At 39.8% G+C, this 22,561-nt stretch overlaps 1 protein-coding gene across 1 annotated transcript in view; it reads left to right on the forward strand.

Annotated features, from left to right (window-relative positions):
* samd8 (sterile alpha motif domain containing 8) overlaps positions 1 to 20,037 on the forward strand; it is a 59,577-nt gene extending 39,540 nt beyond the window's left edge. Inside the window, exons 3-6 of the mRNA XM_068020624.1 lie at positions 4,732 to 4,827; positions 8,782 to 8,899; positions 9,373 to 9,523; positions 14,740 to 20,037. Coding sequence (XP_067876725.1) covers positions 4,732 to 4,827; positions 8,782 to 8,899; positions 9,373 to 9,523; positions 14,740 to 15,044 — 670 coding nt within the window. The 3' untranslated portion in view covers positions 15,045 to 20,037. The remainder of the gene's footprint in view (positions 1 to 4,731; positions 4,828 to 8,781; positions 8,900 to 9,372; positions 9,524 to 14,739) is intronic.
* Positions 20,038 to 22,561: the final 2,524 nt, after the last annotated feature.

Consider the following 22,561-nt stretch of genomic DNA (forward strand, 5'->3'; position numbering starts at 1 on the left):
TTCTTGATTTATTTTTCATATCAATAAAATGGCATAACATTTGAGGTGCAAAAAGGAGCCAAATTATCACTCAACATTATTAATGTAAGACCAGAAAATTCTTAGCTGGCAGCGAGGGAAATTTTTCTCCTGTTAATGAATTTTATTGAAAGTGCTAAAACTGAATAATTAAATCTATCTGGGGAAATATTATAAATGAATCAGCCAAGATACAATGAAGCAATATCTTTGTCTACTGATTCCTGTCGTGTGGGCCTCCCATGGCCCATTGGACAGAAAATGACCAGATTTCATTCGACCACGAAAGCTAGTTTTTTTCACTGTGTCTCTGAACCTGTCATTGGCCTTAGCCCGGTCACTAAAAGTGCTGTGTGGCTGCAGTGTGAGGTGGAAGAATTTTCAGAACTCCTCCAAGTGCTGATGTGATGCACGCTGAAGAAAGCATGCACCTTCTCTGCATCGTAACGAATCACAACACTATTGAGTTGCACTGGTGCAGTGGCCACTTTTGCATGGCTGTGCTGCCACATGTGCATCACCTGGAAAACTGTGCCACTGGTTCAGAGGGAAACTGGCAACACAACAGCGATGTACATTTGTGAGATTGGTGTTCTTGGAATATGCACCAAAGACCTCCGTATTATAAAGGACTTTTAGTTGCAAGGTGGCATCTGATGAGCTCTTAAGTGTATTCTAAATGTGGTCTAATCAATGCTTTGTACATATATTTCATTACTATTTTACTGATGTGCTCAATGCACATTTCTAAAACCCAAAACTTCTTTTGGCTTTACCTATACTTGCACTGTCAGGGAGTAAAGTATTCATGTTAACGTAGCCAAGAGTCAGTAGCAGTCAGCTAAAACTATTAACAATTAACCTGCCATGGAGGAAAGTGTTTTGACAGATGGATCTAAATAAATTTAAAACCAAGTAGTCCTAAATTGATGAAGAAATTATGAACTGATTATCTTGAAAGAAGAAAAAGAGGATCTATGATCAAGAGCTATAAGGAAAGGATTCTGCTTTTGTTGGGTTTGTTCAGGAGTTTCTTTCCGTTTTGTTGGTGTTACAGTGATGCAGAAAAAGCTGAATCATGTCTAGGCAGATTTTAACCATGCTCGTACATGAAAACCCAAGCTTGAGCCCTGTGGGATAGGAGCATCATAATCAAGATTCCAGTCTTTGCCCAAGGTGTGTTAATTATTTCCTGTTGTTTACATGTTGGATCAATTTTCAGAAGCTACAAAAATCCATTCCAACCTCTTCATGTGGTCAAGAAGCTAAAGATTCTTTCTTTAATCCCAGAGAGCATAACTCTGACCTTTTTACATCTTCCTTCCTATGTCTCGATTCTTCTCTCTAGTGGGGTGAAGGTGGGGAATGGGGATGCACTTAAGGCTGGAAAGATGGGGTGGGTGCTGGTGTGTAGGACTGGGCTGGAGGAGATCACAGAGATGGGGAGGGACAAAGGCATGAAAGGATTTAAACACAGTGGTGAGAAGTGTAGTTTTAAGCATTGCCTCTCAAATTCTTGAACTTGCTAGTGCCTCTGAAATCTGTGTCCATGTTCCCTGCTACTCTGTATTTGAATGTTTACAATCAGGTATCCGCCCCTGATATAATTAGGGCTGATTAACCCTAATTAAAGTCACAAATGACATCCTCTGTAACTGTGACTCTGATGCACTCGCCCTCCATGGCACTCTGTAGACTTTGACATGGCCGATTGCACAATCTTCCTCTAATGTCTCTATCCCCATTGTCCAACTGAGTGTGTCTCCCCTCTCTTAGTTTGTTGTAGCTGGGGTATCTCCAGAAATGGCTTCTTTTCGCCCTATCACTGTCACCTCCAGAGACACCAACGCGCTGTTCTTGGTCTCTGCTCTTCCTTATCTACATGCTGCCTCTTAGTGACATCATCGGCAGAAATAGAGTTGGGTTCCATATGTATGCTGACAATATCCAGCAGTACTTCTCCAACACCTTTCTCAACCCCTCCACTGCATCTATGTTGGCAGCGTGCTTGTTTTACATCCAGATGTCGAGATGAGCCACAGTTTGCTGCAGTTAAACATTGGCAAGACCAATGGCATCATCGTTGGTCCTTGCCACAAACTGCGCACCCTCGCCACTGATTCCAACCACCTGCCCAACCACTGTCTCTGGGTGAACCAGGCTGTTTGCACCCTCCTATTTGACCCAGAGCTGAGCTTCTGACCCCATATTCTCTCCATTATAGATCATTTATTTCTACCTCCATAATATTAATCGTCTTCTCCATGCCTTTGCCACCTCCAGACTTGACTATTCCAATGTCTCCCATCCTCCATAGATTTCAGCTCATCCAAAAGCCTCATGCCCATATCCTACCCCGTACCAAGTTCCAAGCACCCCTGTGCTTGCTAATCTACATTGGTTCCCTGTTTCTCAATGTCCCAAATGTAAAATTCTCATTCTCATATACAAATCCATTCATGGTCTTGACCCTCCTCATTCCTATAACCTTCTCTAACCCTACAATCCTCAGAGAACTCTGTGATCCTCTGAATCTGACCTCGTTTGCACCCACCATTCCTTTGATCTAATATTGGTGGCTGTGTATTCAACTGTCTAGGTCCAAAGCTCGGGAATTCTCTCCCTCTCTACCTTCCCTTTTTTCTGTAAGACCCTCCTTAAAGCCCACTACTTTGACCAATCTTTCAGTTGTCCCAACTAATATCTCCCATTTTGGCTTGGTGTTGATTTTTGCCTGATCACACTTCTCTGCAATGACATGGGTAAATTGAGAAAATGTTTATTTCTATCTTCTGGCCTGATACAGGTTCCCAGATGGGCACAAACATCAATGCAAGTAGCTCACTATCTCATTGACCACTGTATATTAATCACAGATAGGATGGCGGGTAGCTTCACTATATTAAGGAATTCTGCAATAAAAATTTCACATTTATTTATAAGATTTGATCACCACTCTTAGGGATAAGCACAAGCAAATAAATAACATTTTTAAATAAGATAAATTCCAAATGACTTTAAGCGGAGCTTTACTCCAGGTACAGCACCTGGGGTTGCAAATGACAATAACTTGCATTTTATATAGCACCTTTAATGCAGTAAGGCTTTTCATAGAAGAAACATGTTGACACAGAGCCAAAAGAAGGAAATATTTGGACAGGTGACCAGGAGCTTGGCCAAAGAGGTAGGTTTTAAAGAGCATCTTAAATGAGGCAGAGAGGTTTAAGCAGGAAATTCCAGAACTGAAGATCTAGATGGCTGAAGGCATGGCTACTAATGGTGGCTTGAAGGAGTGGGTAATGCACAAGAGGCCAGAGTTGGAGGGATGCAGAGTTCTTGGAGGATTGGAGGAGGTTATAGAGATGGCAAGGACAAAGGCCATGGAGGAATTTGAACATGAGGGTGAGAATTTTAAAATGGAGATATTGCTGGATTGGGAACCAATGTAGATTGGTGACCATAAGCCAGATTGTGTTGAGCTGTACTGCAGGTGAAAATCCTGATATCTTAGTGAACATCTCAAGCGTAACTCTTTTATAGTCTGTTATTGTACTCTGCATAGAACACATCTGGATGGACCAAATGGCCGCCTTCTATGCCGTTATGCCTCTATGACATCTGGTTCAAGTCTCTTATTTAGAAATATACCTCTTGTGAGCTTCATGTTTTGCATCTCGCTATAGCAGCCTTTCTTTCCTGAAGATTATTTCTCAAAGTTCATTTTCCTGTCCAGTTTCTGTCAAGTTTCTGAGCTGGTACACATTTGAGTTCCTTTTATTACCTCTTCTTGAGTAAGAAGCTTTGTTTTTTGTAAACAGTGGTTCATTTCTATATTGGCTGTTTGCCTCGGACATCTGGATTGCATGTGATTTAAGGGGGACAATTGTCTTTTGAAACTGTGGCAAACAAAATTTATTACTGGAAGGCACCCTTTTTTCATTTGCTGTGTTGTACATGTCCATCTAGTGATTGTAACTAACTGTCACTTATAACAACAATTACTTAAGGCATCTCATTTGTCTCCATAGCAAGAATGGACCCAATACAGCCCTGCAGCATGACATTTGCTTATTTCATTCATCTCATTGCGATACTGACCTGAATTTAAATATGTGCGTTTAATCTGATCCTAGCCATGACTCAGAGAAAGCTCTATGCTGGAGAAACCCGTAGTTGGAATTCCTGATTTCCCATTCTGCTGCTTCCTCTGGTTTCTGTTCCAGATTGTACATGTATTGAATTGAAGCATCTCCTGTGTTTCTCTGAAAAGAGTTCATATAGGTAGGGTTATGTTCTGAGATTCACCTTGCCTTGCATTTTTGTACGGATTACTGGTGAAAACGTGGAGGAAAATTGTGTGTAGCCTGTACTATACTGTCATTGTGCTCTTAGTATTGAATGAGGATAGTAGACTTTGGGTCAAAATAGCAGGAGTTTATTTACGGGGGCCTTCTCACTAAGGTATCTACATGAACACCGAGCAGCATGAGGTACAGACTCGTGACATCACATCCTGTGATGATGCTTAAGGTCAATGTACATAATCTGGTGAATGGGCTTTAAACATCTAGAATTTGTGTGCTTGTTGAGCCTCATTGTGCAACCCAGTCTATAAATTGTTAAAAAGAAGCATCAAAATGAAACAAAATTCTATGTCAAAATTAAATATATTCCCAAATATGTAATTTTGTATTGTGCTGTTTCTGTTGACAGTGTCCCTCGGATACCCTGGGCTTTTGCAATGGCTGAAGTCTGTGGTGTTGTGCTTTGCACAATTTGGCTGTTGCTGCTTCTGCTCCATAAGCACAGGTAGGTTTTAGCACTCCTCACATTGAGTTTTAGGACTCCTTTTGTTGGGTTTTTGATCATTATAAGCAGTTTTTTCAACTTAAATGTTGAAGTCTTGATTTTTACTGCATGTTTTGTGGAGCTGGAAAAAGAAACTGACAAAAGGGAAGGAAGTGTTACCAGAGTTCAGAGCTCCCATTCTAAAAGTCAAGGCATTGCAAGTGTTGAACTGTGACAAATAAGAATGTTTCCTCATTGCTTTGTGAGACTGAGGATGTTAAAGCTGTAGCAGTAATTTTTTGGAAAACAATCCATTTTATTTTGCTAAAGAAGCAACAAAACTATATTCCTGCAAATGGAGTCCTTCCTGTACGCTTTCCTGGAAATTCCTGTTTTAGTTTAATCCACTGATCCTCCAGGATTTATACCTGCTCTGCAAAAGTGGAGAAGGGAGATGTTTTTAGGATATATTGCATGAGGATTCACACAACATAAAACATTGCTGAGTACTTTTTAAAATGCAAGTCATTGGTCGCAACCTGATGCCCACTTCTCCAGTTGCTTTCCTCAACCAGATGCAGCATTCTTCACAAAGTTTGCTTCAGTTTCATGGTCAGTTTGGTCAGATTAGCTTCCTTGCAAAATATCTGACCATATTTCAAATCTATATTTTTTTAAAAAATTTCCTCACTGTCAAACCTGCTTGAAAGTGAATTATGAAATCACAACTGAACGATTAGCATTTTAAAAGTATTAAAATATTTAAAATAATTTCCTCTAAACATGTAACTTATCTGATAATGGTCTGTATTTTTAAAAGGACAATAATTAATGTAGTATTTACCTCTAATTATTTAAAACTAACCTTTTTGTCTGAAACAGAACAAATTTGGTTCTATGATGTGGTACTGCGCTGTCCAGATCAGGAAGGCCCCGGTTTGATTCCTGCTGTATAATCTGAGCAGGGATTAATTGAGGCACAGCAGTTAGGGAAGGGAATAAACAGCAAGGCTACCCATTCCTGCTGTGTGTCCTGTGGCTTCACCTGGACTGCATTAATGTGTGGGCATTGGTTGAAGTCCAGTTGGGATCAGGCTTGCTGTTCTGTTGTTTCCCCCCACATCCCCCCGCCTCCCAATCACACTCATTACTGCTAATTCTCATTATCTGGTTTGTACATGGAATGGACTTGGCTGATGTACCAGGGGCCTGTGTAAGCGCACATATCCCAGAATTACTCACTTTTACAGGAGGGCATGGGAGCAACTGCAGGGGGTGGGGGTGGGGGGTGGAGAAAGAGCAGCCTCTAAGGTAAGATGTTAAAGTTCCAACCAAAGTGCACAACATTTCACAGAGCCTTTAAATTTAATTCATATGAAATCCCTCTAGGAGTGTACCATATTTAGGTATATATTATACGATGGACTGTAGCGATACTAAACCTGTCACCATTTGTTGCTCATGGGTAACGGGTGCTTGGCTATCCCGGTTCTCTGTGCATGTACGTTCTGCACTGTTCACTTCACTATCTGTGTATGTCTGATGCTGCAGAGCATATCCTCAGGAATACCGAATTTCTAATTTAAAAGCTACTGATCCTGTTGGAATTATGTCACAGAAACAGATGACTGGTTAGGACTATATTATGCATGAAATAACAACCCTAGTTGGTCTACTGCAGTGGAATGAATTGCACGATGGCTGTACAGTTGGGACAGGAATATTAATATTTTGGGAATAGTGTTACGACCGGGTGATAAAGATGTCATGGGGTCCCTCTCAGACGTCACCTGGTCTTACTGTAACAGGGTTTTATTTTTAAACACAATGTGTGTTGAGCTCCCCCTTGGTGAATCCTTGTTCACCGCTTTCCAATTATAAGGCAAAGGAACGAGCACAAATGGCGTTCTTAGGTGTAAGAAGAAAGTAAAATTTATTAAACTTAAACCTTAAACGCTAATTCGGTTAAAGCCTACGGATCCATGATTCACCCAAACTAGCATGCATACGCGATACACACATGCAGATAGGGACAGAAAAGAGCAGAAAAAAAAAATAAAGTGGAAAAGTTTGACGCAATCTCTGAGGAGGTTTTTTTGTTACTGTGCTTCGAACTCGCTGTAGAGTCCTTGATTGAAGATATGGTCTTGCTTTTCATTGGGGCCCAGTATTCTTCTTAAACCCTTTTCACTGTAGGAGACTTTTCTCTCTCTTGGGGTTCATGTGTCTTCACTGGGGTTTGGAGTTCCGTGAGAAAGAGATGGGAGCAAACAGGAGGAGAGGAGGTCTTTTTCAGTCCAGGAGCAAAAGAGCTTTCTGTCTTCAAACACTGGTTCTCCAATTTAAAACTCTCAGTTCAAACTCTGCAACAGCCAGTTAGCCATGTGACTAAACTGGTCTGACCACATCTGTTCTGTGTAGTGGGAGAAGGGACTGGTTCCTTTGTTCCAAGCAGTGCCTGTTACTATGCAAAAAATATCCTGCCGGCCAGGCGCCTGGCAATTCCTTGTATCAGGCCTTCTCTTCTTCCCAGCAACAATTTGAAGTTTAATGTCCATGTGGCGAAATTAATGTGCCTCGTTCTTGGCAGGTGAGGGCCTGCATGACATTAGTTATAAACAACATATGACTGTCTAATCAGAAAACACCACTGATGTCATAATGAGAGTGGTGTTTCACTGAAACTTCCAGCTAATTTTTACTTTAGGCTATATAGTAAATGACCTGTTTCTTTTCTGAATCTTACCTCCCATATAGAAACTTATTTTAAGTGTTACATTGAAAGTCATGGTCAGCCATGTAGTATGGGACTGTATTCAGTAAATGGGAAAGAGAGGGGCCGGGCTGCGTATTTTAACATTGAACTTTCATCTATGGGATCTTGGTTTGAATCCAGCCCAAGATGGGATGAAGGATCCTCTGTCTGCCAATTTGTATAGTTATTCAGTATTTGTCCCATGTTGCTGATAATGAATTCAACATCAAGATCATTCCAAGACCATGAAGTTGACTATTGAAGGGGACTGAAGTAGGAATACTTTTAGGTTGGTTTTGAGCAATTTGTTGGAGCAAATGAGGGGAGCTTTGTTCCGAATCTGTTCAGTAATAACATCAAAAGTGAAATAATTAGCTATCCCACCTTTTTTTCAAAAGAAATTGACAACTAAAGCAAAAATATGATTGTTTCAAAATTATTTTTTAAACTTTTTAGATTTTCTAGTTTGGGTGAAAAAATTTATAAGATGGATGGATTGTAAATGCAGCAGATGTTTTTAACTGAGGTGGCCTACCCTGAACTGTACAGAAGAGTGATGTAGGATCACTATGTTGGTGCTCTGACATGCAATGTGTTATGGCTGACTGTGATATGGGTTTAAGTCTGCAATCGGAGGGAACTCATTAGCTTGTCTGTGCTACAGTGCCAAGTGGATAGTCAATTCAAATGGGAATTTTCACCTGGGTGACACCCATGTGCCTTCTCATAGAATAGGCAGGATCCTGGGTGTGGGTTGCATGTTGATTTATTCTCAGGTGAGTAGGGCAGAGAGACCACTGCAGGAGGGGGGATAAAGAAGGTTTAAAGAGAACTATTTTGTGGTCTCTTTTTCATTATGACAAGTAATTTAAAAAATGTTAGCAGTTGTCATATAATCAAAACTTTGTAAAGAAGTATACAGAAATAACCCAAGATGTACTCTTCGAAAGGTTTTTTTCTACAGGACCCTTTCTAGTTTTAGTGCTTAAGATATGGTTGTGATAAACACCAACAGTGAAAGTTAACAAGTACAATGTGCAGAAAATCAATCAGTGCTCTTAAATCAAGGGAACTTGCAATTCCATCTTCTCAGAGGATTGGAAAATGTAAATGTGTTTTGAATGTAATGGTAAAAATAACTTCATAAAAGTTAGAGTTGTGGACTGAACTGCACTGCTTATTAACTGTATTTTTGGCTGTTTTTTTTCACTACACTGTAGGTCTATCCTTTTTCGTCGCATGTGTAGCCTGATGGGAACAGTGTTCCTATTGCGCTGTGTTACTATGTTTGTTACCTCACTCTCTGTGCCTGGCCATCATCTGCAGTGTTCTGGAAAAGTAAGTTTGTGTAAACGATGCTGACCAAACAGTCAGTTGTACTGTTAGATGGCTCATGGTAGTAACCTTAAAAAAAAAAGTCATTGCAAGATTTCTTGTTGATAAATCAAATGTGTGGCTTTTAAATTGCACTAGTTTTATTTTGGTATGATAAGGTTTTAAATGAAAAGTCAGCACGTCCGATTTCTGCCCAGTGTTTGCAAAGCTGAATATGAAGGACAAGGTTTGTGCATTTGAAAATGACAAACACAAAGCAATCTATTATATCAATAAACGGGGCACTGTGACAATTCACTTGATGAATATTTAACGCTTTGCGTCGGGTCACACTCTAGTCCAGACACTCACCATGCATATCATAGTGATATAATCATCATCTAAACTCATGCAAGAGGTTGTAAATTAGCCACCAGATATGTCAAGAAAAGCTGTGTAACTACCCTTTGATCAACGATGGATGTTTTCCCTTTCAGCTATATGGGGATATATGGGCCAAGTTTCAACGGGCTCTTGCAATTTGGAGTGGTTTTGGAATGACGCTAACAGGCGTGCATACTTGCGGAGACTACATGTTCAGTGGCCACACAGTTGTCATTACCATGCTTAACTTCTTTGTCACAGAATGTAAGTATAAAAATGCTCTTAACCATCTTAGTTTACCATAATGGGACAAAGACCTTTATTAGGAAAAGGCAATGATTCACGATCAGCTAGTGCATTAACTCAAGCTATTGCGTAAATTCTTAACCTACTGGTGACTAAGATCCTGGAAACAAATATGTGAAGAGTTTAATTTTTTTTTGAATGAGAGAGAAGACCAACGGAATAGATTTACTTGTGAATGAGTAAACATCAAACGTTACTTCTTAAGTCTCATTTAAAGAAGGCCTGGTGCAATTGTTGTATTATGTGCATTCTTCCTAATATAAAAAAAATCTACCCACAGCTCATTGCACTGTAGTTATGTGCCTCTAACTGCTAAGTTTTGAATTGTATGAAACTCAATGTTTTATCCCACAACTTCCAAAATAACCCTGTTTTTTTTGTGTTATAAAGGGAACAATGTCTTTCAATACACTGTTTTCCCTGAGTGTAAACAGGTGTATATTTATGTATTATCAAATTAAACTTATTTCCACAATTAACTCTTCACAAGCTACTACATGAGAGAGAGAAAGGAATAGAAGGAGAGGCTGATAGGGTTAGATGAAGGAGGCTCATGTGGAACATAAGCACTGGCATAAACCAGTTGGCCAAAATGACCCGTTTCTGTGCTGTAAGTTCTCTGTAATTTTACATAGTTGTCATTAATTAAGTCTATTTTCTTCCAACTTATAATCATTTTTTTGAACCTGTGCAACTTCATTAAGTCAACTTTAATCTTTAAACTGTCAAACATCAATTTGCTTGTAGGAAAATTTGAAGAGGCAGAAATTCAGCTTGGGCAGGAGCACAAAGTATCCCATCAGCCACCTGTTATATTCCGCACCCAATAATGAACTTGGTGGAACAGAATGTCGGGTGGGGTGTGTAATGAGCACTTTATAAAACCCAAGTGTGACACTATATTGAAGATATATTTTGTGTGATGACAAACCCAAGCAGTGTGAGCTTGGGGAATGTAATGCAGTCATACATCCCTGCCCCCTTGTGTCAGAGCAGGATCTGATTCTACACTTACAGTGCAAATTTGGTGTTGCTGTAGAGTGGAAAGTACAGTGATGCATGCAGAAGTTGCAGTCTCAGCATTCGTGCACAGTAACCAGTATTTATTCCTGAATTGGCATCTCTATTTCAGTTCAGAAGTGACCTGACATCCTCAGGAAACAGAATGAAAATAATGTGAAGTAATTTCATAAACCATTTTAATTTTGGCTGTGTAAGTCTATTTTGTAAAACGTAATACTATTGTGTACGGATCTTTTTCACCTCATTATCATGCCTGCACAGCATAGATAAGTAGGGTTTTAAATCATCAAAGTGATTCTTGACAACGCAGCCGATGGGGACGTCATTGACTGCGCCAACCTGCGCACATGCGCAAATGGGTTGCTGCTCTCTGCGGGTGCGCTGTGTTCCGCATTGCCAGGACCGGTTGGCACATGCGCGGATGATGTCATCACCTAAATTGCCAGTATTGGTACACGCATGCCCAGATGACGTTATCGCATAACGCGGGAGAGAGAGCAAGCAGGGAGAGAGGGGGGTGGGGGTGGGGAAGCAGGGAGAGAGCGGTGGGGGGGGGGGGGGGGGGGGTGGAAAGCAAGGTGTGGGGGAGAGCGGCCGAAGACCTTGGTGGCGGCGGGTGCACTCTCCTCCTGCCTCCCAGCCCGCTCTCTCCGGCAATCCCCCCCCTCCCCGCCCATCTCCCGCTCTCTCCTGCTCTCTCCTGCCATTCCTCCCGCCACCTCCCTGGCCCGCTCTCTCCAGCCATTCCTCCCACCACCCCCCGGCCCGCTCCCTCCAACCATTCCTCCCGCCCCACGCCCCCCCCACCCCGGCCCGCTCCCTCCAGCCATTCCTCCCTCCCCCCCCCCCCCCAGCCCGCGCTCTCCACCCATTCCTCCCGCCCCACGACCCCCCCCCCTCCCCCCCCCCCCCCCGGCCCGCTCTCTCCAGCCATTCCCCCCTCTCCCCCACCCACCTGCTCTCTCCGGCCATTCCCCAGCCAGCTGATCTCTCTGGCCATTGTGTGCTGCCATGTGTTTACATTGCCTTTGTGTGATTATTTGAGCAGCACCATCTTTAGTCTTGGCAGCAACCTGAACGTCGCTGACTGTGATGTTTAGGTTGAACAGGCTGCATTTGCGCATGTCAGTGCAGCGCCACCTAGTGGCTGCGTTGTCAGCAAACGCAACCTTAAATCATTTTACTGCAGGAGCTCTGAAACAAGAGTGCCCTCTAGTGCAAAGAAAAATTAAAACAACTGCTGATGCTCGTAATCTCATGTAACAGACCCGTAACGAAATACTCTGAAAGCTCCATACCCATTCTTTCCACAAATACTGCTGGACCTTCTGAGTGTTCCCAGCATTTTCTGTTTTTGCCTCTAGTACGTTTTACTTGGTTCTGCAAGTTATTCAATGCAGTTACCCCATTTAGTACTCCAAATTACGTACTCTATTCTCCCCTTCCATTTCTGCCTCACTTCTTCCCTACTCTCCTTTGGGCATTGACTGCTGAGTACTGGTGCCTCTGGTACCACAGCCAAGTGCACATTTATCAGGTCTGAGCCTTGTTTGTGAACGTCAGTATATTTAACAACAGGGCAGAAATTAGAGCCATTGCTTGTGCTTACAGGAAGGTTGTGTCACACTATTTCTGTTATGCCTGGGAATTATTTTAATTTATAAGGTATGTATAATGTATTTATTACTCCAAATGCCTGATAACATTGCTGCTCACCATTGTGGGCCTCATCCACTGCTAATTGGGCCTATTGTCTGATCTACTGCATTGTTCCAGGTTTCCTACTGATATCTGATTTAAATTTGAAATAAAAACAGAAAGTGCTGGAAATACTCAGCGGGTCAGGCAGCATCTGTGGAGAGAAAAGCAGAGTTAACGTTTCGGCTCTGTGACCTTTCATCGGAACTGATTCGGTTCTGATGAAAGGTCATAAACTTGAAATGTTAACTCTGCTTCTCTCTCCACAGATGCTGCCTGACCTGCTGATTATTTCCAGCACTTTGTTTTTATTTCAGATTTCCAGCATCTGCAGTATTTTGCTTTTATTTTTGGGTTTAAATTTGAAAGCAATTATGTAATTGCCAATTACAGGAACTTTGCACAAAAACTAAATACAAACATCAGTAAAGGTGGTTGTTTCAAAACTATCTGAAAATTGTTAATTTTTCAGTTCCATATGTTTTGACGTGGTATAAAACGTTTCCCTAATCCAGACAGTTTTAAATAAAAATGGACAGGAAAGAACACTTTAAGGTTAGTTTTTGAGTTGGTTTGATGGGAACAAAGTAAGACACTCCACTATCTCTCCTAGCACTGCCCATAATTTAAAACTTCTATGCAGTGTAATGTAAATGTAATCATTTCACTGAAGGAGCAAGACAACCTCAATCCACGCTGCAGAATATATTTCCATGTTTGTCCGTCACCCTCTCTGACAGTCGTGACTATGGACTGTGCCCGGCATGAGAAACTCTGCATCTCTCTCAGTTCTTGCAGGCATCCAGGGCAGCCAATTCATGTCCTGAACACTAATTAGCATCTGGCCAGTCTTGGCCTGAGCCACACAATAGATGCTGGATAGAGATCGAGGTTTCATCTAGTTATTAAACCCCCTTTAGCTCGATTGATCATTAATGAACAAGTTGTATTAAGTAGTTTCCAACTGAGGTGGATCCACACTTAAATTAATAATCAAGTATTCACATAAGAATGCTCTATTGTCCAAAAAGCAGAATAGCAAATTCCTAGTTTGAGTTAAATGTAAAGAACCATATGCATTGCCTAATAATGCTGTATATTCAAGTTAGCCTTTCAGATGATAACTTAAACTGAGACTCGTCTGCACCCATTAAAAGATTCCATGGCACTGTTTGAAGAGCACTGAACAGTCCTGGTGTACTAGCTCAAGTTCTACCTCAACCAACATTACCAAGAATAGCGTAATTGATTACTGTTGTGGGATCTAGTGTGCAAATGGCTGCTGTGTTTGCCTATGTAAGACGGTGAAGTTTTATGTGAAGTGCTTCAGAATGTTCTGAGCTGTCTTGAGATGTTCTTTATTTTCCCAAATTTGGGTCTTGCATATCTTGGTTGCTACAGAAGAATAAAATATAAACAGCATAAGTTGAATTTAATCTTTCTTGGGCTGAGAGGCTGATCTATGTCACACAGAAAGAGAATGTCAGGACCACTGTTTATGGTGGTGGAATTCTGCTTTTATAAGGATTTTTCAGGATTTTGAGGGGTCATGTTTCACAAAGAGGCAGGCGGATATGATGAGGACTGCTGCTTACCTGAAGGATAAACACCAACATGATCCAGTTGCGCCGACTGACCTGCTTGCATGTTGGAATTTCGAGGCAATTCTATGCCCTATATCAGGCCTGACTTTGTAGCAATACATGTTTGGGTATGCATATGCCAACAGTTCTCTCTTCTGGCTTCCATTGAGGTGGTGTCAGTATACAACCGATAGGATAGTGATGACTTTAATTTCTGAGTTTAATTATGTACCAAGAACGTGGAACTTAATTATCTGTAGCGATTAGAGAAAGTGGAATTATTCTCCTTGGAGCAGTGAAGGTTGCAGGGAGATTTAATCGAGGTGTTCAAAATCATGAAGGGTTTTGATGGAGTAAATGAGGAGAAACTGTTTACAATAGCAGAAGGGTCCGTAACCAGAGGCCACAGATTTAAGGTAATTGGTAAAAGAACCGGGATGGGGGGGATGAGGAGAAATCTTTTTCCACACCTAGTTATGATGATCTGTAGTGCATTGCCTGAAAGGATGTTGGAAGCAGATTCAATAACAACTTTCAAAAGGGAATTGGACAAATACTTGAAGAAAAATTTGCAGGCAAGAGAGTGAGATTTAATTGAATTGTTCTTTCAAAGAGCTAACACAGGCACAATGGGTTGTATTCTTTCTGTGCTGTATGATTCTGTGATTCTAGGTAAAGTTTAATCTGGAGATTTTTCTAAATTAGAGCAGATTATTATTGTATGAAGGGTTGCAAAGTGTTAACTCAAGATCACTATTACATTTAGCCCTATATTTGTTTGCATTTTATGAATACTGGTGTTGGTAACTGAGCTGGAATGGAAAATTAAACATAAATCTTAATGTTTCTTTTTTTTAAACTGTCACTTAGATACACCAAGAAGCTGGAACTTCTTGCACACCTTGTCTTGGGTGTTAAACCTGTTTGGGATCTTCTTCATCCTTGCTGCACATGAACATTACTCAATTGATGTCTTCATCGCATTTTATATCACCACAAGACTCTTTTTGTATTACCACACACTAGCCAATACTCGAGCATATCAGCAAAGCCGAAGAGCACGGATTTGGTTCCCAATGTTTTCGTTCTTTGAATGCAATGTCAATGGTCCTGTACCAAATGAATATAGCTGGCCTCTTTCTCGGCCAATGTTATTGAAAAGATTAATTGGATAATTAGCAAGTCACACTAATGAGTTATTTTATATTTGTTGGACAAAGAAATTATTAATGGAACAATAGCTGGTTTTATACCCAAGATTAGTACAACGGCTTACGTCAAACCAGGTGCAAATGAGAAGAGGGAAGGAGACTTTGATATACAATTGGTGGTTAAGTTGGTTCATGGTTATTCCACTAAGTTGGAACTGTGCTCTTTTTTTTCCCCAATAAGTCAACTGTCTTAATTTGAGAATCCTTACTCCAGTTGGTGGCCTTATACAGTGTGCGTGTTTTGAACAGGCAAGCATTTCACCAGCAGTGTAACCGTACCTGATGGGCTGTCACTGCACAAAAAGTAATGCTGCTAAATTTGAAATAAGTTTTGTTTACCTGAAGAGAAGAGTTCACACCATATTTTTTTAAAGGTCAATGAGATGCTTGGGGTTGTTCAGAAGATTGACATCTGAGACCTTTGAAAGAAGTTTTTCTAGTGGCAGGTTTTTGAAAATGTTTACTTATGTTATAAAAAAAATCCTTGTATTTACAGTGTTGTTCATGAGGTTTTATTTCAGGGAAATGTAGTTTTGCACTTGTTTAAGGAAACACTGCGAAGACATGTGGCAAATCGGGAAAAACCTATAAAAAGCTAATGGGAAGCATCTTCATTATATTGCATCATCTGTGTTCCCCTGAACACCGCATGGGTATTTAACCAAAAATTACACAAAGTATCTGTTCTTGAAGCAATAAAAATATAGTTTGTCCAATACTGTCCCTTTGTGGGGTATATCTGATATTGGTCTTAATCATTTTGTTTTGAGGTGTTTAGCTGTTAGCTACAGCTTCACTGCATCGCTACAGACCTAAAAGCTTTACATGCATTATTAACTCTTGGAAATTAGCCCTCACAATGCACTCATAGACAAAAAAAACTCAAAGAACCACTTGTATTTTACATAGGTGTGTAGAGTTTATTAGAATATGCTGTTTGCAGTTTATATCTATTTGAATTATCTAAAGCATAATTAGGCACAATTTCTAAAATAATTGAGTAGTTCTCATCAACTTTTAGATGGCATTTGGTAGTTTACTACACAGAATCCAGTTCTAGGAGGTAGAATCCCTCCTGTAATATAGGAGGTGTTGTGATGGTATTTAACTTCTAGTGGCCTGTCATAAGCACTTTTTACATGTTAAGTTGCAGGGTTTAGTTTATTTTGCCTGGGTTTGTTAGTTATAGTGGTGTAGTACTTTTGCAGTAATAAGACACCAGGCATATATTGCTGTTCTAAAAATGAACATATTTTAACAGCTATGTCAAGAAATTAACATACCAGCTATAGTTTTAGCTTTCTTCAATTAGTTACTATAAAGATATTTTACAATTCATTTTGACTAGATGGTAAACTTAAGCAGAGTTCCACTAAATTTTAATGCAAATAATTACCCTCATAATTTACTTGTCAGAAGACTGCATGGACAAATAGCGACGGTTTCCCCACTTTTAAGTTTACAGGTTAAAACATAGGAAAAAGCTGTGTATGAATTTGTTGGATTCTTTTATCACTTTTAGAATTTTTTGAAGTAGCTGTATGTCTCTTGATACTGTTAGTTATATTATTGGAAAAGAAATGGCGTCAACAATACAAATGACCAGTAAAACAATCTTTGTTGCAGGATCTGCTCATCATTGGCACTGTAGTTCCTTGAAGTGCTTTGTTCAACTCACTTGGATCAACAATTGAAATATCTCATTAATTTGAAATGTTCTAATTCATGTTCTGATGCAGTGGGTAATGACTAAATTGAATGTTAGTTGTCACTTGGGCTACACCTACAAATTTTAGTTTGCTATCCAAAGTATATTGCAATTCAAATATTCATTCTCCAAATTGTCACGGAACTTGTACCACTGCCTGGTTTAATGTAGGTGTCATGCAAGGTAATGTGTTGCCATTGTACTAAATAACCTCAACACATTAAGATTTGGCTGTTTTTGTCCACATCATATATCAAATACCCAGGTATTAAACTGAAAAGCAAAGCATCTCACTGCATGTGTGATTGATTGTAGAAGTCTTCTGTATATAGAAGCCACCTGTAGGACTGGATCTGAATGAGTTGACAGTACCGTGCTTACAACTGGTTTGCTCAGTAATTATTTACATTCCATTCCCATTGACCGATAGCTGCCTAATGATGCAAAATTCAAATTCTGCTCAGCTTTAATATTCATTCCCTTGAATTGTATGTGTTACAAATCTTTGTAGTAGAGTACCCACTCACAGAATTTTAGCTTTAGAATGATATGTTATTTACCAATGAGAGTGTTTTTGCATGCACTGAAAATTTTTTTAAAACTTTAAAATTCTTGATGGTAACAGATTTTATAAGGCAAGTTCTTAATACCTGGTTGTGTTATCACATGGCTATGTTATCAAAAATTATCTGCAGTCATCCAAACACTGCTAAATGTTTTTGATATTGAATGTTATTTCCCTTGGTCTTCCTGTGTCAATTATTCCAGTTTCCTATTTTAATTCATAAATGAAAGTCACTAGCATTAGAAGAGTTAAAACCTTTTCTTCCCATTTGTTGCAAAATGTTGAGTTTTTTTATGCAGCTATTCTTGAATAATATTTCATGTTTAAGACTACCCCTTTCCTGCAGTTTAGTTTTTGATTCACTGTCAAAGCAGAGTTGCATTCAGTAACCAGTGCGATAATTGCCACTTTTGGAAAAAACTGTTACTGCTTTGTCCTGTTTTGTTCCTGCTTGTTCTGCCACTTGGTTCCCTTTCCTGATTAACCACTTTTATCAAAATTTAACTTATTGTCGTTTCCTTGGCGCGTCAGGCTGACTGATGCAATGATTAAGTAACCATCCCTTTGTGAAACGCCAATAAATTAGGTTAGACTGTGAAAGAACTAAAGCAACCAGATGCAGTTTGTAGAGTACAGGAGTGAAACTCTGCCTACTTTCCAATGTATCCAATGTCACTGGATGGTAATAGATGAAAGTTAACTTTTAATTCCTTTTATGCCATAAATATAAGCATTAAAAACTTGCATATGCCTGTAAAAACTATTGCAACAATTGCATTGAAAGAGTTTGATCAGGAAATGTAGTCCACTTAATTGCCCAATAATTCTACATGTTTGCAAAGGGAGGTTCCAGAGAAAAGCTTAATTCTCATTCCATCCTGATTTATCCTTCTTTAGAATTGTTGATTGGTAGCTGCTATATTTTGTGTAGAACTCTTCAACGCACCCCACTGTTCGCCCAGTTTCCTCATGTAATGCAACTAAAGTTTTGCACCAAGGATATTGTTGCTGGGGATTGCTGCTCACAGTTCACTCCTTGACACCACAGGAACCAAACTGTGACGCACAGAACAGGGACTTTGACACAGAATATCTGCTACCTTTAGGCATTTTACAACAGAAAAGCACTGAGGGATAGTGATATGTTCTAACGGTACTTGAGAATTATGTGACTGTTTTAATCTATTGTACACATCGTTGGAGGTTCTGATGAGCTTTGAAATGACTGTGCTATTCATAAGTCTGCTGGGACTCTGATCTTGTTAGTGCTGTAGCGCATCAGTTTTTTTTCCCTCCTCCCTCAAATCATGTGCCATTCTCCAGAAAAGACGGTGAGCCAATAACTTGTTCCCAAGCCAATGATGTTCCTGAGCTGGATGTTAGAGGTGTTTATGACATGGGGTAATTCTGGCTAATTACATGGCCATCTTCTCAATGGGAGGCAAGGGGAGCATTTGAATCTATAGCAATACACAACATCAGCCATTTCCAAAGATAGGGCAGCTTAGTAAAACTTTATACTGTAAGGAGCATAATCGGGGTCCATATTACCATGTGAGTTTTCTTTCCCTAGTATTTGTACAACTAGAAAAAGACCAAAGTAGTTTTAATGGTATGTTAACTTCCTGCCAGCTAATACCGATGTGATCCTTGATAATGCTTCTGCAAAGCAAAGCTTAATAATAGTTATTGCCAAGGAAAGCAGGAATTGTTCGTGACTATAAAACTCAAAATGTGAAAGCTTTAAAATTACCACATTAATTATTCTAAAATGACTAATATTGTATTCCAATCTTTAATACTTGGTTTGGGTGACTACTTGTGCTTTGTGCCACTTCAGTACCTCTTCTCAACCCAATCCCACGCCACTTTCTCCACACCCCGAATGTGCCATCATCTTGCAATGTAATCTTGCATATCTGATATAGTACCATTTTTTTGAAAGATTAATTAATCTAACCTTTGTTGAGGCGACCTTATAAAGAAGGGATAAACAAACCTATAAGAGGTTTTGAAGGAAAGAAAGCACCCCAGAATATGAGAATAAGAGCCATTTATATTTTTGTAAAGCAGAAACTGCATGTACCAGCTGTTCCAAGTGAATCTGAACCTTGTGCTGCAAGGATCTGGCCAGTTATTTGAGGTAGAGTGGGAAGTCAGCCTTCTTGCAAGACTCTAAAATAGCCTTGTGTTGTATAGGATTTTAAAATAAACATTCAATGTCAAAAATTCCAAAACTTTGTTCAGTTTACCTGGTCTTGGACATTTATATGAATGACTGTGTAATACAGAAGTTTTTGATGTGAACCAATGACAAAATTAGAAAAGAAACAAAACCATCAGTTCATTTTTTTCCACAAGCACCCAATTATTTACCACTTTATAAACTATATAGCTATCTAAAATGAAACACTAAGTTTAAAAGACGTGTTATTGGGCTGTTTTCTTTTGGGTTTAAATGCTGTTCAGTATTAATGTTAAGTTCAGATAAGAGGTATTTAATGTTTACATTTGTATTGTTTGTTCTATTAAAATTAAAGTAAATTAAGTAAAACAGTAATGATGTGCCGATTTCTGTGCATCAGCTCAGTGTAATTCCATCTTTATAATGATGCCTTTTGTTGCATTTGCTGGCATCTAGTAAGAATTCCAGAATGTTTTTGTGTACAACTTCTGAATAAATTTGTTCAATACTTAATGGTTATCAATGTTTTATTTTTTCTTTCTCTTCCACTCCTCTCCCCTGTCCCAACTAAGCTGAGAGCTGGCAAAATATTACTGATAATTAAGTTCACGTACGTGATAACAGTTAAGACTGGAACTTGCACTTGGAGCTTCAGCATGTGGTGGCAATTCTCTTATCAATATGTGATCCATCCATTCAGTTAATGGGCAGAAAATCCAGCTGGATGTATTATTTGGCCTAGCATTTCTATTTACCATCATGGTAAATGAGATTATATGTAATTTGAAAATTGTCTTGATGGTGTTTTATAGGTCAAATGTCATCCACTGCTGCTCAGATTGAATTGTTTGTTATTTATCTAGATTTGCCAAATACCTCCTAAATTTAGATTCACTGTTTTTCTTTTTAATTTGTTGTAATTTACACATTTTTCCTTTGTGAGATGAATATCTATAAAAGACACGTATTAGTCATCAAGAGTCAGCTTGGCTCATTTGATAGCACTCTTTTGAATTTGAAAGTTGTGGGTTTAATTCTATCTGACACTTCAGTGTAGTACTAGGTTTTTGGAGATGCTGATTTTCGGGTGAGACATTAAACCAATGCCCTGTCGGCCTGTTCTAGTGTATGGAAAAGATCCTGTTGGCACTATTCAGAAAAGAGTGGGTTCTTCTTGTGGTGTTGGACCCAGCGATCTCCCTTCACTGTCACCATGCAGATTAACTGCCATTCATCCCACTATTAGTGAGACAATGTGCACAAATTGGCTACTACGTTTGCCAACATAATAGTGATTACACTTAAAATTTGCCTTGGGAGCAGCCCCCTACAAAGGTTTGATTTGGTACCTCTATATTTTACTCGAGAATAATACCAAGTACAACCTACATAATCTGCTGTCAAATCTGTACACACGCAGTCATGAAAAAGCATGTTTGTAATAGGTAACAAAAAATAGTTGACAAAAATGATGAGCAATGGATAACACGTGTATTTGACTAATAATGATAGAAGCCTTGAAACACCAATGTTATTTCTGTATATGAGCAGTATGACACCTTAAAGAAGCTTTTTGTGTCAAAGCTGCATTGAATGCTTGTATATTATCTGAGTAGAAGAGCCTTAGCAGTTGGCAGGAAAAAAGACAGAAGCGCAAGGGGAGAGCCAACTGTGGAACAGCCCCGACAACCAATTTTATCTGCAGCACCTGTGGAAGAGTCTGTCACTCTAGAATTGGCCTTTATAGCCGCTCCAGGCGCTGCTTCACAAACCACTGACCACCTCCAGGCACTTACCCATTGCCTCTCGAGACAAGGAGGCCAAAGAAGAGTCACTTAAGAACGGAATGTTGTCGTCTTCTCCCACCTCAGTCATGACTGCAGGAAAATGCTTGAAAGTGAACGCTGAGATTCGAACCTGTTGTGCACTCCCTTGATTACTATTACTGAGAATTACGATTCTTCTGATTTGTTCAGTTACTAACTCAGACTCATTCTACTGTACTTACTAACATACTTGTGTTCACTCACATTCATTGATTCACACTCTTCACTCACTCAAATTCTTTCATTCTTACGTCAGTTTCATAATCTCTCTTTGACCGTCTCATTCTCACTCTCATGCAGTTTTTTACTTGAGCGCTTAATCACTTTGAGGAGTTACATTTGTGGAGAAAAACCTCTCAGATCCTACTTCTAAAGAAACGGCAAATATGTTTAGATCCCAGTCCATACATTTTCAGGGTACCCTTTTTAAAAAGAAAAATGCCATACTCAAGTTTGTGAGTGCAAGTGCTGGGTATGAGAGTGGGAGCTTTATGTATTAAACCAAAAGAAAACAAAATTCCATTGCTTATTACTTGTGCTCATCCAGATTCCAGTTACTGGGAATCTTTTCCATTCTAGTAGCTGGATTTTTGGAATCAAGAACAATACAGATCAAGAGCTCGCCTGTGTGCACAACCTTTATTTTCAGAAAAACTGAGCCAACTTTCAGGTATTATAATTGTGCGTAAAATGCTGAGTTAGTCCCATTGTTCCTATTGCTACTTGCTGTCAGTGGCCTGTTGGTAAATCAGAGTGTGCAGTCAAGTGATGTACCTACACTGACTGCTGAGATTGAAATGAAAAATAGTCACTTAGATGAGGTGCTGCAGAATCGCAAGACATTGGATCTGCAGAACCATTGCCCAGGGTTAGCTGATGCCTGGAGGTGATCATTCTGAGCAGGGAAGGCAAAAGTGTTGATGTGTGCTGACTTCTTTGGCCTCCTTATCTCGAGAGACAATGGGTAAGCGCCTGGAGGTGGTCAGTGGTGTGTGGAGCAGTGCCTGGAGTGGCTATAAAGGCCAATTCTAGAGTGACGGGCTCTTCCACAGGTGCTGTAGAAAAATGTGTTTGTCGGGGCTGTTACACAGTTGGCTCTCCCCTTGTGCTTCTGTCTTTTTTCCTGCCAACTGCTAAGTCTCTTCGACTCGCCACACTTTAGCCCAGCCTTTATGGCTGCCCGCCAGCTCTGGCGAA

Source organism: Heterodontus francisci, chromosome 42, assembly GCF_036365525.1.
Source record: "Heterodontus francisci isolate sHetFra1 chromosome 42, sHetFra1.hap1, whole genome shotgun sequence".
NCBI classification, from domain to species: domain Eukaryota; kingdom Metazoa; phylum Chordata; class Chondrichthyes; order Heterodontiformes; family Heterodontidae; genus Heterodontus; species Heterodontus francisci.